Source organism: Lissotriton helveticus, chromosome 3_2 (genome assembly GCF_964261635.1).
Source record: "Lissotriton helveticus chromosome 3_2, aLisHel1.1, whole genome shotgun sequence".
NCBI classification, from domain to species: Eukaryota; Metazoa; Chordata; class Amphibia; order Caudata; family Salamandridae; genus Lissotriton; species Lissotriton helveticus.
In genome coordinates, this window is record NC_136062.1 from 158,655,595 (window position 1) to 158,668,717 (window position 13,123).

General features: G+C 42.3%; 1 protein-coding gene across 3 annotated transcripts in view; it reads right to left on the reverse strand.

Annotated features, from left to right (window-relative positions):
• The window catches only part of LOC144826527 (stimulated by retinoic acid gene 6 protein-like), a 564,429-nt gene that overhangs the window by 173,941 nt on the left and 377,365 nt on the right, over positions 1–13,123 (reverse strand). For all 3 annotated transcript variants that reach the window (XM_078684953.1, XM_078684952.1, XM_078684954.1), the window contains one exon: positions 6,407–6,482. In XM_078684953.1, the coding sequence (XP_078541079.1) occupies positions 6,407–6,482 (76 nt within the window). The remainder of the gene's footprint in view (positions 1–6,406; positions 6,483–13,123) is intronic.

The following is a 13,123-nucleotide window of genomic DNA, read 5'->3' on the forward strand; positions in this document are numbered from 1 at the left end:
GCCGTAGATGGGATATATCGCACAGTGTATATTATATATCCGGAGAACTTTAGTACTCATATGACGTCCCTTTTCCAATATTTAGATAGCCATCTAAGTGGTATCAAATTGTCAATCCGGAAAGACATGCGATTCCGAGCCATCTCCGAATGAGGTAATTATTGGTTTACCCACGGTGTATAGTACAATAGTTAATATGAAACATCACAGGATCTCTGTATATGGAAAGTTTTAATAATACAGAGCCCTGCTGGTGAGACTTAATGGGCTCCAGTATTAGGACACATATGTCAAATATGAAATTGCATGGTGGTCACTATTAATTAAATAACAGATAATGTAAAACGAAAGGCTTTTTAACCTGACTGTGTATTTTGATGAAATTTTAGGATTTATGTATGTACGAATGATGTGTAGAGTTTACAATGTGGAGCATTTAGGATTTGTTTTTTGAAATATTGCTCATGATTGTATTTAATGTAAAATGTTGTAGCTATGCTTATCTAAGACACTTTTTCTTGCATTGCAGATGTTTTATATTAATGTGGGATTCAATTATTATATCCTGAAGAAGGTGTTGGCTGCTAAACATTGTGCCCACCGAAACACGTCAATGCCCTTTTTGAGTTGTTGTACTTTAAGTCTTGGTGACAACGACTCTGACTGAAAAAACTAGTCGTATATCAGAGTGTGATTACAAGTGTGGCTAGTGTACCTACCTCATGCTAATAGGATTCATCTATTCTTTAAGTTCTGTTTCCCACTTGTGATAATTGATTGTATATTGTAATGAGATTTTATTGTGTATAATTTGTGTTGTTTTTAACTGTGTCTGATGACAAGAAATGATAAGCCTTTTAACAAATTCAATTGAATAAACTGTCTTATTTTAATACATTTTTCCTTTTGCTCCTGTTATAATGAGTTGTTGTGGCTAGAAAGTGTTTCTATGATATAAAGTTGCACCCAAAAGGGAATTTCTTTTTGACACTTGTCTTCGGGTACCCTACCCTTTTGGGCTGTGGGGTCCCTCTCTTTTGTTAGAGATATCGCAGGATTGGCACAGGGAGTTGACCGATACCAATAAAGTTTTACAGAATACTGGAATTAACTGTCCAGTTAATTACAGCTTGCTTCTGTGATCAGAATTCTGCTCAGCTCCACGATTGGCTGAGTGAACCTTCACTCCAGAAACCAGATTCAGGATTGGCTCAGTCTAATGTAGCCTCTTAGAGGAATACACGAAGACCCGTACAGATACGCCCACTCCCCCGCTCGGGTGGCGTTCCTTAGTTTCCCCTTTCCTTTAAAACAACGCAATGGAGACTGGATCACCCATCCACGGGGTACGGTTAATAAGGGTGGCAGCAGGTATCAAGTGGGTGCCTAGGGCTGACGGCGTGAGTCAAAACCTTGCAACAACACGAGATAAGTAATCCGCTTGCCGTTTGGTAACAGAATTGATTTTCCTCCTCCCCCCGTCTTTTTTACACACAGGGTGTGCCAATTTGCCACCACCCCCTTCCGAGACCCATTAAACCTCATGTCAGATATCTTCTAATTGTGTCATTTACACTCGCCCTGTTACACCGGCTTGTTCCTTAGATACAGATAGCGTTTTTCCACAGAATTACTGATACTGTTAACGCCCTAGCTGGCGTGTAGGTGATATAGCGCTTGAAATAAGGTACCTTCACAATATAAGCTGGCTTTATTGATAACTAGCAGCCCGTCCCGACGTTGTCCGGGTATGAAATAGAATGTGTGTAATGTGTGTATTTGGCAAGGGCAATTTATTTTAAAATCTTTTGTTTCATTAGAATAGGGACGGAGAAGGCCTAGCTGCAGCCCTGGTTGATGTTAGTAGGCGCGTGTAATTGGTGTAGTGATACGCCACCTGAGCCCGGCTACAGCCCTGGTTGATATTAGCAGGCACGTGTAATGCCGTTGAATGAGAGAGTTATCAGCCGCGGGTAAATCCGTTTAATGAGAGAGTTGAGTGACAGCGAGTAGGAGAGGCTGCAGTAATTGTCCCCGCAGATATGCTCATTTGCGTGTTCCCCCGCATGAGGACCAGATGCAGGCCTGTTTGATATTAGCAGGCGCGTGTTCCCCCGCTTGAAGCCCAGCTGCAGCCCTGGTTGATGTTATCAGGCGCGTGTAATTAGTGTACTGATTCGCCACCTGAGCCCGGCTAGAACCCTGGTTGATGGTAGCAGGCGCGTGTAATTTCGTTGAATGAGAGAGTTCAGTAACAGCGCACAGGAGAGGCTGCAGTAATGTTCTTATCAGGCCTCCAGGTGAACGCGTTTGTCACGCCCCCAGTACCTGGCCACAGCAGACGATCTTCTGATTAATGTACGACCCATATGGCATGAAGGGCGGAACGTAGCCCACACCCCAAGCGTTTCTCACTCCCCCAGCGTGCCCCTTGATGCGGTGCAATTGCGTTCACATGGCATGAAGGCCGGATACACGCCCCCAGCGTTTCTCACGCCCCCAACGTGTCACGCCCCCAGCGTGCCCCTTGATGCTGCGCATCAACGCAATTGGCGCTTGTATGTACGACTCACATGGCATGAAGGGCGGACACATGCCCCCAGCGTTTGTCATGCCCCAGCACACGCCCACAGCCCATTATGTGATGGCCGTTCCACAGGCCCCCAGCGTTAGTTCACGCCCCCAGCCCCCGCCCACAGCACAACGCAGACACGCCCACAAGGGACTACTTTGCTGGAACGGTTCTTTTACCTTTTAAATGTATAGAGGAGTTGGCCTAACGGCTAAGGCGCTCGACTTCGGACCTGGGGATCTGGGTTCGAGTCTTGGTAACGATGCCAAACATCCTGTGATTCTGAGCAAATCACTTAATCTTCCCGTGCCTAACAAAAATGAATGTGTGTCCTCATGTAACGTAACTGGTGCTATGTAAAGCGCTCTGATACCTGATTCAGTTAAGGTCAAGTTCACGCTATATAAAACTCTGCAAAAAAAATAAAATAATAATAATAATATGGTGGCCGTCTGCATAGCCTATGTTCTTCTGCTGCAACTGCCCTTTCCAACGCTGTATTGGGTGTTGTGATTGGTACTGTGGTTACTGAGATTATCCGCCTCAAAGGTTTGGGCTCTCTCTTTATAATATTAGTATGGATGTGAATACAAGTGCACGTTACTATTCACCATAGTACACCCCTGCTCTTAGAGTTACCGTTACGGTGCACTTTGAAGAGCACCAGTGCATGAGAAATTTCAAATGACAAAAACATGAGTGTCGCAATTGGAATAATCATTGTTTTTTTTTTGTGTATTTGTCATTGTTTGTCTTCTGTTACAGCTATAATTCGATTTCTCTAAGGATGGGCCTTAGCGCGCCCATACAGCCGAGATTCACACTTTGATCCTGAAGTATATAGAGCATCATATAGGCAGAAACATGTTGACCACGCACAATGGGATATAGCTGAACAATCTATCCAGTTTACACATCCCACACCTCATTTTATATGTGTCTGATTGACCAACTAATAAAATTATTTTTGGACACAATCTAGGCATTTTTAACCACTACACAGTCACTTTCACTTGTCACTCTAACAACACAAACCTGCTCCGCAGTAATTCTGGTGTTGAAGCACACCAGGGTGGCACTCGGCCTCTCCTGGTGGTCCCGATGATGAAGCATGTCACCAACTAGGTTGGTGAGTGAGGTCTTTCTAAAGAACCAAGTTTGATTCTTCATGCCTGCTCTGCCCCTGAGAAGGTACACTCTTTCGTTGTTTTGACAATACATAAAACTGGCAATCTCTGGCAACCTGCAATGTGCTAGCAGCAGGTTTCTATCGCGTATTATCTCTCCTTCCCTCTTCAATTGTCAATGGTTACATGAAGCCTTTATCTTACATCCTCATGTACTTCAAAGTCTCCTATAACTTCCACAAAGAAAACATCTAGCTCCACATGAAAACTTCTCCCCTAAAAATTATTGAATTCATGGCATAATAAATTCATGGTCTTTTAGTTGGCCACGCCCCAACGTTTTTTCCTTTTTTAGAAGCAAACTCCCAAAGCGGGAATTTGTTTCTCAAAAATAAAAACAACTAATGACCCCAACACCTTTGAAGTTTTCTCCCAAGTCATGGGGGGGTCATTATTTTTTGTGGTTGTGACCTCTTTGTTTTACCTTCATGAACTAACTACCAATCCAAAACTTTACAACTTAACTCAGTGAAGTCCTAAATAGTGAAATCGAAGTAGAGGAAATTGTGGAAGTGGTTAGGGCAATATCTACAGGAAAGGCCACAGGAAAAGACATCATCCCTGTAGAATTTTACAAGATAACTGCTAGGAACTCGGTTCCACAGGATATAATGCACTTGTAATATGGCTGACAAGCCATCTGTCATGTTTGGGAAGGAGTAATCCATCCTGCGGACTTTAAATCAGGCCCTGTATCTGGCAAAAGTAAACTAAGTGCTGCAACTACTTCTTAAGGTCTCCATCATCGAAACTTAGAACAGTACACATTGCTCACCATTTGTCACAACTAACACACCCCTTTAATTCTGAACTAGAAATCCTAGATTGCTTTATTATGGAACGTCACCTTACAAGGGGGTTCACAGGTGATTTATATATGGCATATCACAACTGACCGTAAAGACAATCTGATTTTAACAGAATACGGGTCTGTGGTCACACAACTCTAAAGCATAATGGTTTTCTGAATTAGCATTGCCCCTTTGGAGCAATGCTAAGATACAGATCAATGGCTATGTGATCAACTGGTTATCATGGGTACAGAAATGAATTCTGAATATTTATCATGTGTATTTAGAAAGCGTTTTCAAGTCCTTTTCAAGACTTGTACATAGAATTTAATTAGAGTCTACTCAATACTTGCAACCGAAAACCTGGTGGACTCGAAAACTAGACAACCAAATATTGGGGTAGCTACAAAACGCTAGTGTCATGTTTATTTGAGATATTAATTGGAGAAACAATTGCGAAATATCTTTATGTAAATGGCAACCACATGGACAGCTTTACTAATTCAGAATCATCGAATCTTTTGCCTAGCCATGATCTAGGCCTCCATCAAGCTCAATTGAAATTCTGCTTTGTTTAACTCATCAATGACTGGCATTTGTTGTCACACAACTGCATAGAGAAAAGATGGCTCGTGATGTGACGTAATGGAGATGCCCAAGCTGGGGAAGATGCAGCACACATTCTGGAGCATTGTCCAACGATACAGATTTAGTGGAACTCAGTCTGGCGTCAGATGAAAGCTTCAAGTGAAAGCACATCAGTCTTCAATGGAACGAGCGTTACTCAATGATACGTGCAATATCCCAGTGAAAATCACAAAAAGACGGCTAGATTCCGTCGCCAAATTAGGTATGTTGAGGCATTGGAAAATAATAGTGCCTCCAACAATGGTAGAATGGACAGATGCAATGATGAAATGGCATCACATAAATGATTGATTTATCAACTGAACAGTTGCAAGCTTATGAAGAGATCTGGAGCTCATATAGTTAATGACTGCGTGGGCGAAAAAGCTAATATGACAGACATAGTTTAATACGTAAAGCAATTTCATTTTGTGTTAAATTGTTATAAAAGATTTTTGATGTAATCAGAAAAGTTAAAACATAATATGAGCGATTTTGGTGCTCTAAAAGATGAGTAAGATGAGACGATCACTATGCAATACATCTGTTTGAAGTACAAATAATGCTGCAGCAATACAAGCTGTTTAAGTTAATATTCAATAAGGAGATTGAAACTGGAGAGCACTGAGTAAATACTGGCCTACGCCCTCAACATTATTCACCTGTGCCTTCTCTGCTGAGGGGCCTCTCTATGAGATCTGACTGTGGAACTGGGTTTCTCTGTGCAACGGCATGCCGCGCAATTGTAAGAAGTCATATATTGAAGATAGCAAGTACTTGAAACAGTGCCATGAAGTATGTTTTTTTTGTGTGTTTTAAAAAATATATATTTTTATTATTTTTCACTATGGTGGTTGGTAGGGGTCAAGGAAGCTGTCTAAAGATGTCCACATCTCTCTGTTGGCCTTTCTCCAGGGTGTGTGTCTTAGTGCCGTGAAGTCAGCCCCTCTTAGGAACGTCACCCAAACCCCATCCCACTTACACAGAATATTATTTCTTCTATAAGTGAGCAACAACTGAAAGTTATAGGTGCATTTCTAGCAAGACAAACAAGCAGACTTTTTACAATATAGCTAAAGCATAGATGAATGTTTATAATTGTTGCAACCTACATTCTTCATTTCTTCCTGGGAGTTTTATTCATGCAATTAAATTATCCAACATAAAAGTAATTAGTATTATTAGTAGTGTTTGCCTATCAGGTGAATGAAAAATAGTGGTGGTTTTACCTGTAGCACACAAATATGCGGAAAATGTAGGTAACACTAAGAACGATGGCTGGAAAGGCAGAGTAGAACCAGCTCTCTAGAAAAATAAGATGAAAACAGTCAGATCAACAATGAACAATGACTAAATAAATCTTGGACATAATGAACCAGGCACAGTACAATTTGTGTAGGTAAAAATTATGTTTTGGAGTCTAGGTCTCTGTCTCAGTTTTGAAGTGCATACTTGTCACATACTTGACAGTGTTGACCTTAACCCACAGATTGGCTCCAGGCATAAACTGGCATCCCCAGAATCCCTCATCAGAACACACCAGGACCTGCGTAGCCTCTAAAGTTGAACTGCCCCACTGTTTGAAACCTGAAGGAAGACAGGGCCTGCTTTCCTTGAACCTAGGACCACAGTTGGCTGACCTCCTGTTTGAGCTAAAGGTACACAACAAGCTTCCCTGAGCCTTTCCCTCCAACTATCCAGCTGACTAGTGCAAACCGGAGTTGCCCTGGACCCTGCTGCTTGTCTCTGCTGGAGGGAGTCCTACCCCCAAATTGTGTCAGATAGGTCATGGACCCTTGGCTGGCGTTAGAGTGTACTCCTTCTGTCCACAGACTGCAAGAATTGAGACTTTGAAACTTTCAGAGGCCGTACCGAAACTGCAGCAGTAACTGCCAACATTAAATTCAACTTGTCAATTTTGCCTCGCTGAATGAGATCAGACTTCCCAAAACGTTTCCAAGTCCAATTGTAGGTGGCTTCACCAGGATCAACATTGAGTAGCATCCAGCCATCCTCAACATCCTACTGGGCATGAACTTCAGACTTTGCCCCCTCAGAACTCTCCAATCTCATTGACAACCTCACCGGGACCCAGTTCACTAGCAACCTGTTATCGCCAAACCCTGCTTTTGATTCAGCTTACAGCTTGCCCTGCCAATGACTCGTCACAAGGTAAAATTTCTACAGGCACAAACCTGGTCTCTGCATGTGACGGTGATCCATTGCTGTCAGCCTGAACTTTTGACTTTGACTCAATCTAATGAGACCAGATAAACGAGGTTGGCACTTAATGCTTTTTGGCTCTATTTTCACTTAAATCTTTACAAATTCACATCTCCTGTTCTAATAATTGTATTCTTCTTGTTTTGGGTGTCATTTTATTCATTAAAATATTCTGTTTTCCTAACTTGGTTTGGGATTTCACATTATCACTGGTTGAGTGTTGCATAAATACTTTACACATTGCCTCTAAGTTAAGCCAGTCTGTTTTGTGCCAAGCACCCAGAGGGGTAAACACAAGTGTATTTATTGACATTTGTGGTACACCCTGACAAGGATTGTGATTATCATGTGAAGTTGGCTCCCACTCTCTTCAACAAATAATCCCATTTCTTACAATTTCCCACTAATGTTATGACATAGCAGTCAATAACCCGATTTCGAATCCAGTTATTCACGCCTATGACTTTCTATGAAAATCATGTATGAAAGCAATTATTTTATTAATAGCCTCTATAATATATATATAGTATATATATATATATTTACACTGAAAAAAACATAGGTTTCAGGGGCGTTATAGTTAGTTGGACATTTCACTCATACAAAACCAAAGAAATTCCCCCGTTATAGTTAGTTCAGCTAACAATAACTTGTGCCCCTGCAAGTTTCAATAAACATATTGAAACTTTACAGAAACACACAGTCACTGGATGATGTCATCAGTGATGTCATTTGAGATGTCATCAGGGATGTCACTGACCATTTTTGAGTGATGTAATATGTGATGTCATCAGCAGTACATTGTGGGGGCGCGAGTTATAGTTAGCTGAACTAACTATAACGGGGAATTTCTTTGATTTTGTACAAGTGAAATGTCCAACCAACTATAACACCCCTGAAACCTATTTTATTTTCAGTGAATTTCTAAGGTTTTTAAAATGCTAATTTCTAACTATAACGTGCCTGAAACCTATGGTTTTTTCAGTGAATTTCAAAAGTTTTTCAAATGCTACTTTCTAACTATGCCTACAGAGGTAGGACATGTGATGAAAGAAGAAACAACGCACAGAAAGAAAAAAAAGAAATGCAGAATGAAGCAACAGGTGTCCACAAAGATCATGAAAAGTGCAGGAAGAAGCAAGACATGTGCAGAAAGAACCAACAGACGAGCAGAAAGAGGCCTTGTTTCAAAATCATTCTGTGCCCACAACTTTTTCAGACGGGGACTGGTAGTAACTGACTCTGACTAACCAGGTCTAGAGCCCGTTTCTATGCTAAAACACACTTAGAATACAGTTAAAACACCTACATACACTAGGGAACACTCTTGGTTGGGGTACCCTTGTGATTAGCATGATCTCTTCTGTAAGACCGTAGTACATAATAGTACAGGAGGATTAAAAAAAGCTCTTAAAATGCGCCACGGGCGAGTTTGCACACTGGTGGAGGGAGGTGGGGGCCTGAGGTGACATGTGCAAACACGCCCTGTGGCCCTTTTAAGTTGGGGGATAAAGTTCCCTTGAATTCTGAGGGTACCTGAGGGCCACCTAACCCACCAGGTATGTCCAGAAAATGCCACAGAGTTGCATTGCAGAGATGTGTAAAATGGGGCATTGCCTCGGACCACCTCTCTGCAACGCAGCTCTGTGGTGCTTACTGGAGGTCCATAGTAGGCTAGTTGGACCCAGGGACTCTCAGGATTAAAGGGGACTTGATTACCCAACTTAAAACGCGCCACAGGGCGTATTTGCACACGTCACCTCTGGCCCCGTCTCCTGCCTTTACCACTGAGCAAAGGTGCCCTGTGTCACGCTTTAAGTTGGGGGATTAAGTCTCCATGAATCCTGAGGGTCCCTGGGGTCCAACTAGCCCACCAGGTACCTCCAGCAAGCCCCAGAGGGCTGTGTTGCAGAGAGGTGTAAAAAGGGGCATGGCCTTCGAACACCTCTCTGCAACACAGCTGCCTATTGTTTTTTTATTTAAAAAAATTGGAAGGGGGCCACGTGGGCCCCCCTCCCAAGGCTATCCCTTGGGGCAAGAGCATGTTTTAAAAAAAAAAAATTATTGAAGGGGAGCAACGTGGCCCCCCTCCTGGGCCATTTATGGCCCCTTGGACCCCATCCCCGGGGCCTGGCCTCTCGTTGAGGACCGTGTGGGGGTCCTCAATTCCCCCACAGTCCCGCTGGCTCCCCGCCTCCTGCGGGAGCCGGCATTGCTTTTCCACATAGGTAGCTGCTAAGATGCAGCTCCCCATGTGGAAACAGGGTCAAGACTGATTTCCATATGGCCATGTCTGAACTGGGATGGCTTGGTGAGCAAAATAATGATGGATTAAACCCAGATCTGTGACTGGGGGGTGAATGTTTTGCCATTGTGCAACATTCCGTCCATCTTCTTGTGTGTTTTGCTGTTCACCCTATGTGGGAAGGGTATGCCCAGACATGGGGCCCGTGCTCACTGCGCCACTGGAGTCAAGCTATCCTGGCTGAAGATGGCTAATAGCCAGAAACCAGTCCTAGGATGCTTGATTCCGGTCCAGGGAAGATATGGCTTGGCAGTTCGGTCTGGACTGTTCCCATGAGGCACAGGGTCATGACAGATTTGCATATGGCCAAGTTTGAACTGGGGTGGCTTGGTGAGCAAAATAATGATGGATTAAACCCAGATCTGTGACTGGGGGTGAATTTTTTGCCATTGTGCAACATTCCATCCATCATCTTGTGTGTTTTGCTTTTTCACCCTATGTGGGAAGGGTATGCCCAGACATGGGTCCCGTGCTCATTACGCCACTGGAGTCAAGCTATACTGCCTGAAGACGGCTGATAGCCAGAAACCAGGACTAGGATGCTTGATTCCGGTCCAGGGAAGCCATGGCTTGGCAGTTCGGTCTGAACTGTTCCCTTGAGGCACAGGGTCAAGACTGATTTGCATATGACCATATCTGAACTGGGGAGGGTTGGTGAGCAAAATAACGATGGATTAAACCCAGATCTGTGACTGGGGGTGAATGTTTTGCCATTGTGCAACATTCCATCCATCATCTTGTGTGTTTTGCTTTTTCACTCTATGTGGGAAGGGTATGCCCAGACGTGGGTCCCGTGCTCATTACGCCACTGGAGTCAAGCTATACTGCCTGAAGACGGCTGATAGCCAGAAACCAGTACTAGGATGCTTGATTCCGGTCCAGGGAAGACATGGCTTGGCAGTTCGGTCTGGACTGTTCCCATGAGGCACAGACTGATTTGCATATGGCCATGTCTGAACTGGGTTGGTTTGGTGAGCAAAATAACGATGGATTAAACCCAGATCTGTGACTAGAGGTGAATGTTTTGCCATTGTGCAACATTCCGTCCATCATCTTGTGTGTTTTGCTGTTACTTTACTGGGCAGAGGCTGATGTTGTCCAATCCTCCCTTGCTCCTGTCTGTATTTTCTCCCTCAAGTGTTTTCATGATCATCTGCTCCTTATCTTTGTTTTTAGCTTGTTATCTCTGTAAAGCGCTCTGATACCCTAACAGGTCACGTTCGTGCTCTATAAAACACTACAGAAATAAATAAATAAATAAATAAATAAGGTATGTGTTGGATGACGACTAGGAGCTCTGAAGAGAAGATTGCAAGGCTTTTCTGGATGGATAGCTGAACAGACAAAATAGCTAGTTGGACTATAAACAACCTTGTATAGAAGGTATTTGTCAGAATTATGTATATTTGTACTTAAGTAGTGCATGCCAGAATGTGGCACTTCTATAGCACAAACAGTCAAAAGGCAGCAGAGTTCTTTACAGGGTTAAAGGCAAAGACACAATCAGTGTGTGATAGGAAGGTTAGTCGGTGTGCGGATTGTTACTGCATCATAATGTAGTTATCTTTGAAGGAATGTATTTGCAGAATTAAAAGATGAGACATGTGTAATCTTGAATCCCTTAAGAGATAAGCATCCCTCTACTGCGCCATCCCTGCACTTAGCCTTTTCTTAAAATTTCAGGCACTTTACAGGTTGGCAATTGAAACTATTTTCCAAAAGAGATATCCAGGTCATACATGCATACCCTTTCTGCATATGTTGGTGATTGTAAAGGTACCCAAGGTTTGTGAGTTACTCTGGAGACATCTGAGAAAATAGTTAAAATACAGCAAGATGTTGCTTTCTTTTACAAAACAGGGAAAGTGCTGTGCCAAAAAGTGTCTGTTTTTCAAAACATTTAATCAACAAACTGTTTGCCGTGCTATGATTGTCCTCTTCTCATCTTTCAGTTTAAATATACTCCAACATCTTTTCAGTACTATGCCTTTTCGTTTCTTTTAACCACGGTCACTAGAATAATACAGCAGTGGAGGACCAAATTTTGTGGCAGGGTTGACTAAATCAGATGACAACAACAGGCAAACTATGTGGCATAACACAGCACATTGTGTTGCAGTGTTGTAACACTATGTTGTAATTTATCAGCATGTTAATATTGTTTTTGGCAAAGGTTTCATATAATTAGTATCAGGTTAACAACTAAATACAGCAGTCAGCAATTGAAAGGTGACCTGCCACTGCAAGCCAGCCCACGTGGTAGCTTTTTTTGTACCTTTTCAAGGTAGAAAATATATTTTTGCTAAAATCTGCAATTTACGCAAAATTACGGGTTATGTGGCAAGTGTGGCAAATCTATTATGATGCAGGAAATGCCATGGTAGTAGACCCACATAAATCCAGTGGCCCTTTAATTAACAAGTGGTTTTCCATTAACCATTTTTTCACCCTCACAGGATTCAGTTTGCAAAAGGAAATGCGGGCAAAGCTAACAAGCTCAGAGGTTAGTTTCATTTCTAGATGTGCTAAGATTGAAGTGCAAAATTCTTCCAATTTGTGTTTGCTAAATTATTATGCAAAAATATCATTTGGTGCTGTATTTTAGCATCAAATGTGCACTCAAGTCCACAATTAGTACAAAAAAATTCCCATTGATCACGCTAATTTGTAGTACATTTTTATTTCAAATGGTGCGTTCCTTGTAAATGTTTACCATGAATGCCATATAAATAAACAGTGTGGAGTAATGCCATATTTTCAAGAAATTTGTGGTACAAGAATAAAATGAAATAATGCAAGATTAGGCCGGAATACCTAAAATTGCACCCAGGTCTAGCTGAGACATCTTCAGATGCTGTCATTGGGGATCGGGTGAGTTAAGGAACAACTGAGTGATGGCCTCAATATTTTATTTGTTCATATTTCGTTAGACAGTGCAGTCCAGTGAAGATTAGATGGAGGGTCAGTGAAGAAGTTGCTTTAACCATGATCAGACTAGGATGGCTGTAATTCTGTGTGTATTCAGGCGTCTTTGTGAACAGTAGGCCACAGGTGAGTCCTCTTGAGTGTTTTGGCAAATTGACCAATTGAAAAAAGTTGTAGGTATCCATACCTACCCATATATTCAATGATATTCTGTCTGCACAGGTTTGAAAAGCCATCTACCCTAATGTTTGGCAGCGGATAGCTGGTATTGATAGAAACACATGTATATGTATTGATAGGGTATAATATATTGTTGAACCCTAGTCGAAAGAAACAGTCAACATGCAATTGCAGTAGTAGGCAGTTTGTGGACTGTTACTGCATCATTATGTAGTGGTTTTTAAAGAGCTAAATCTTCACAATCAAAAAATGGGAGACAGCATTGGTGTAATCCCTTAAATCCTCCAGTGCTGTGCCCTTTTATGACATTGTC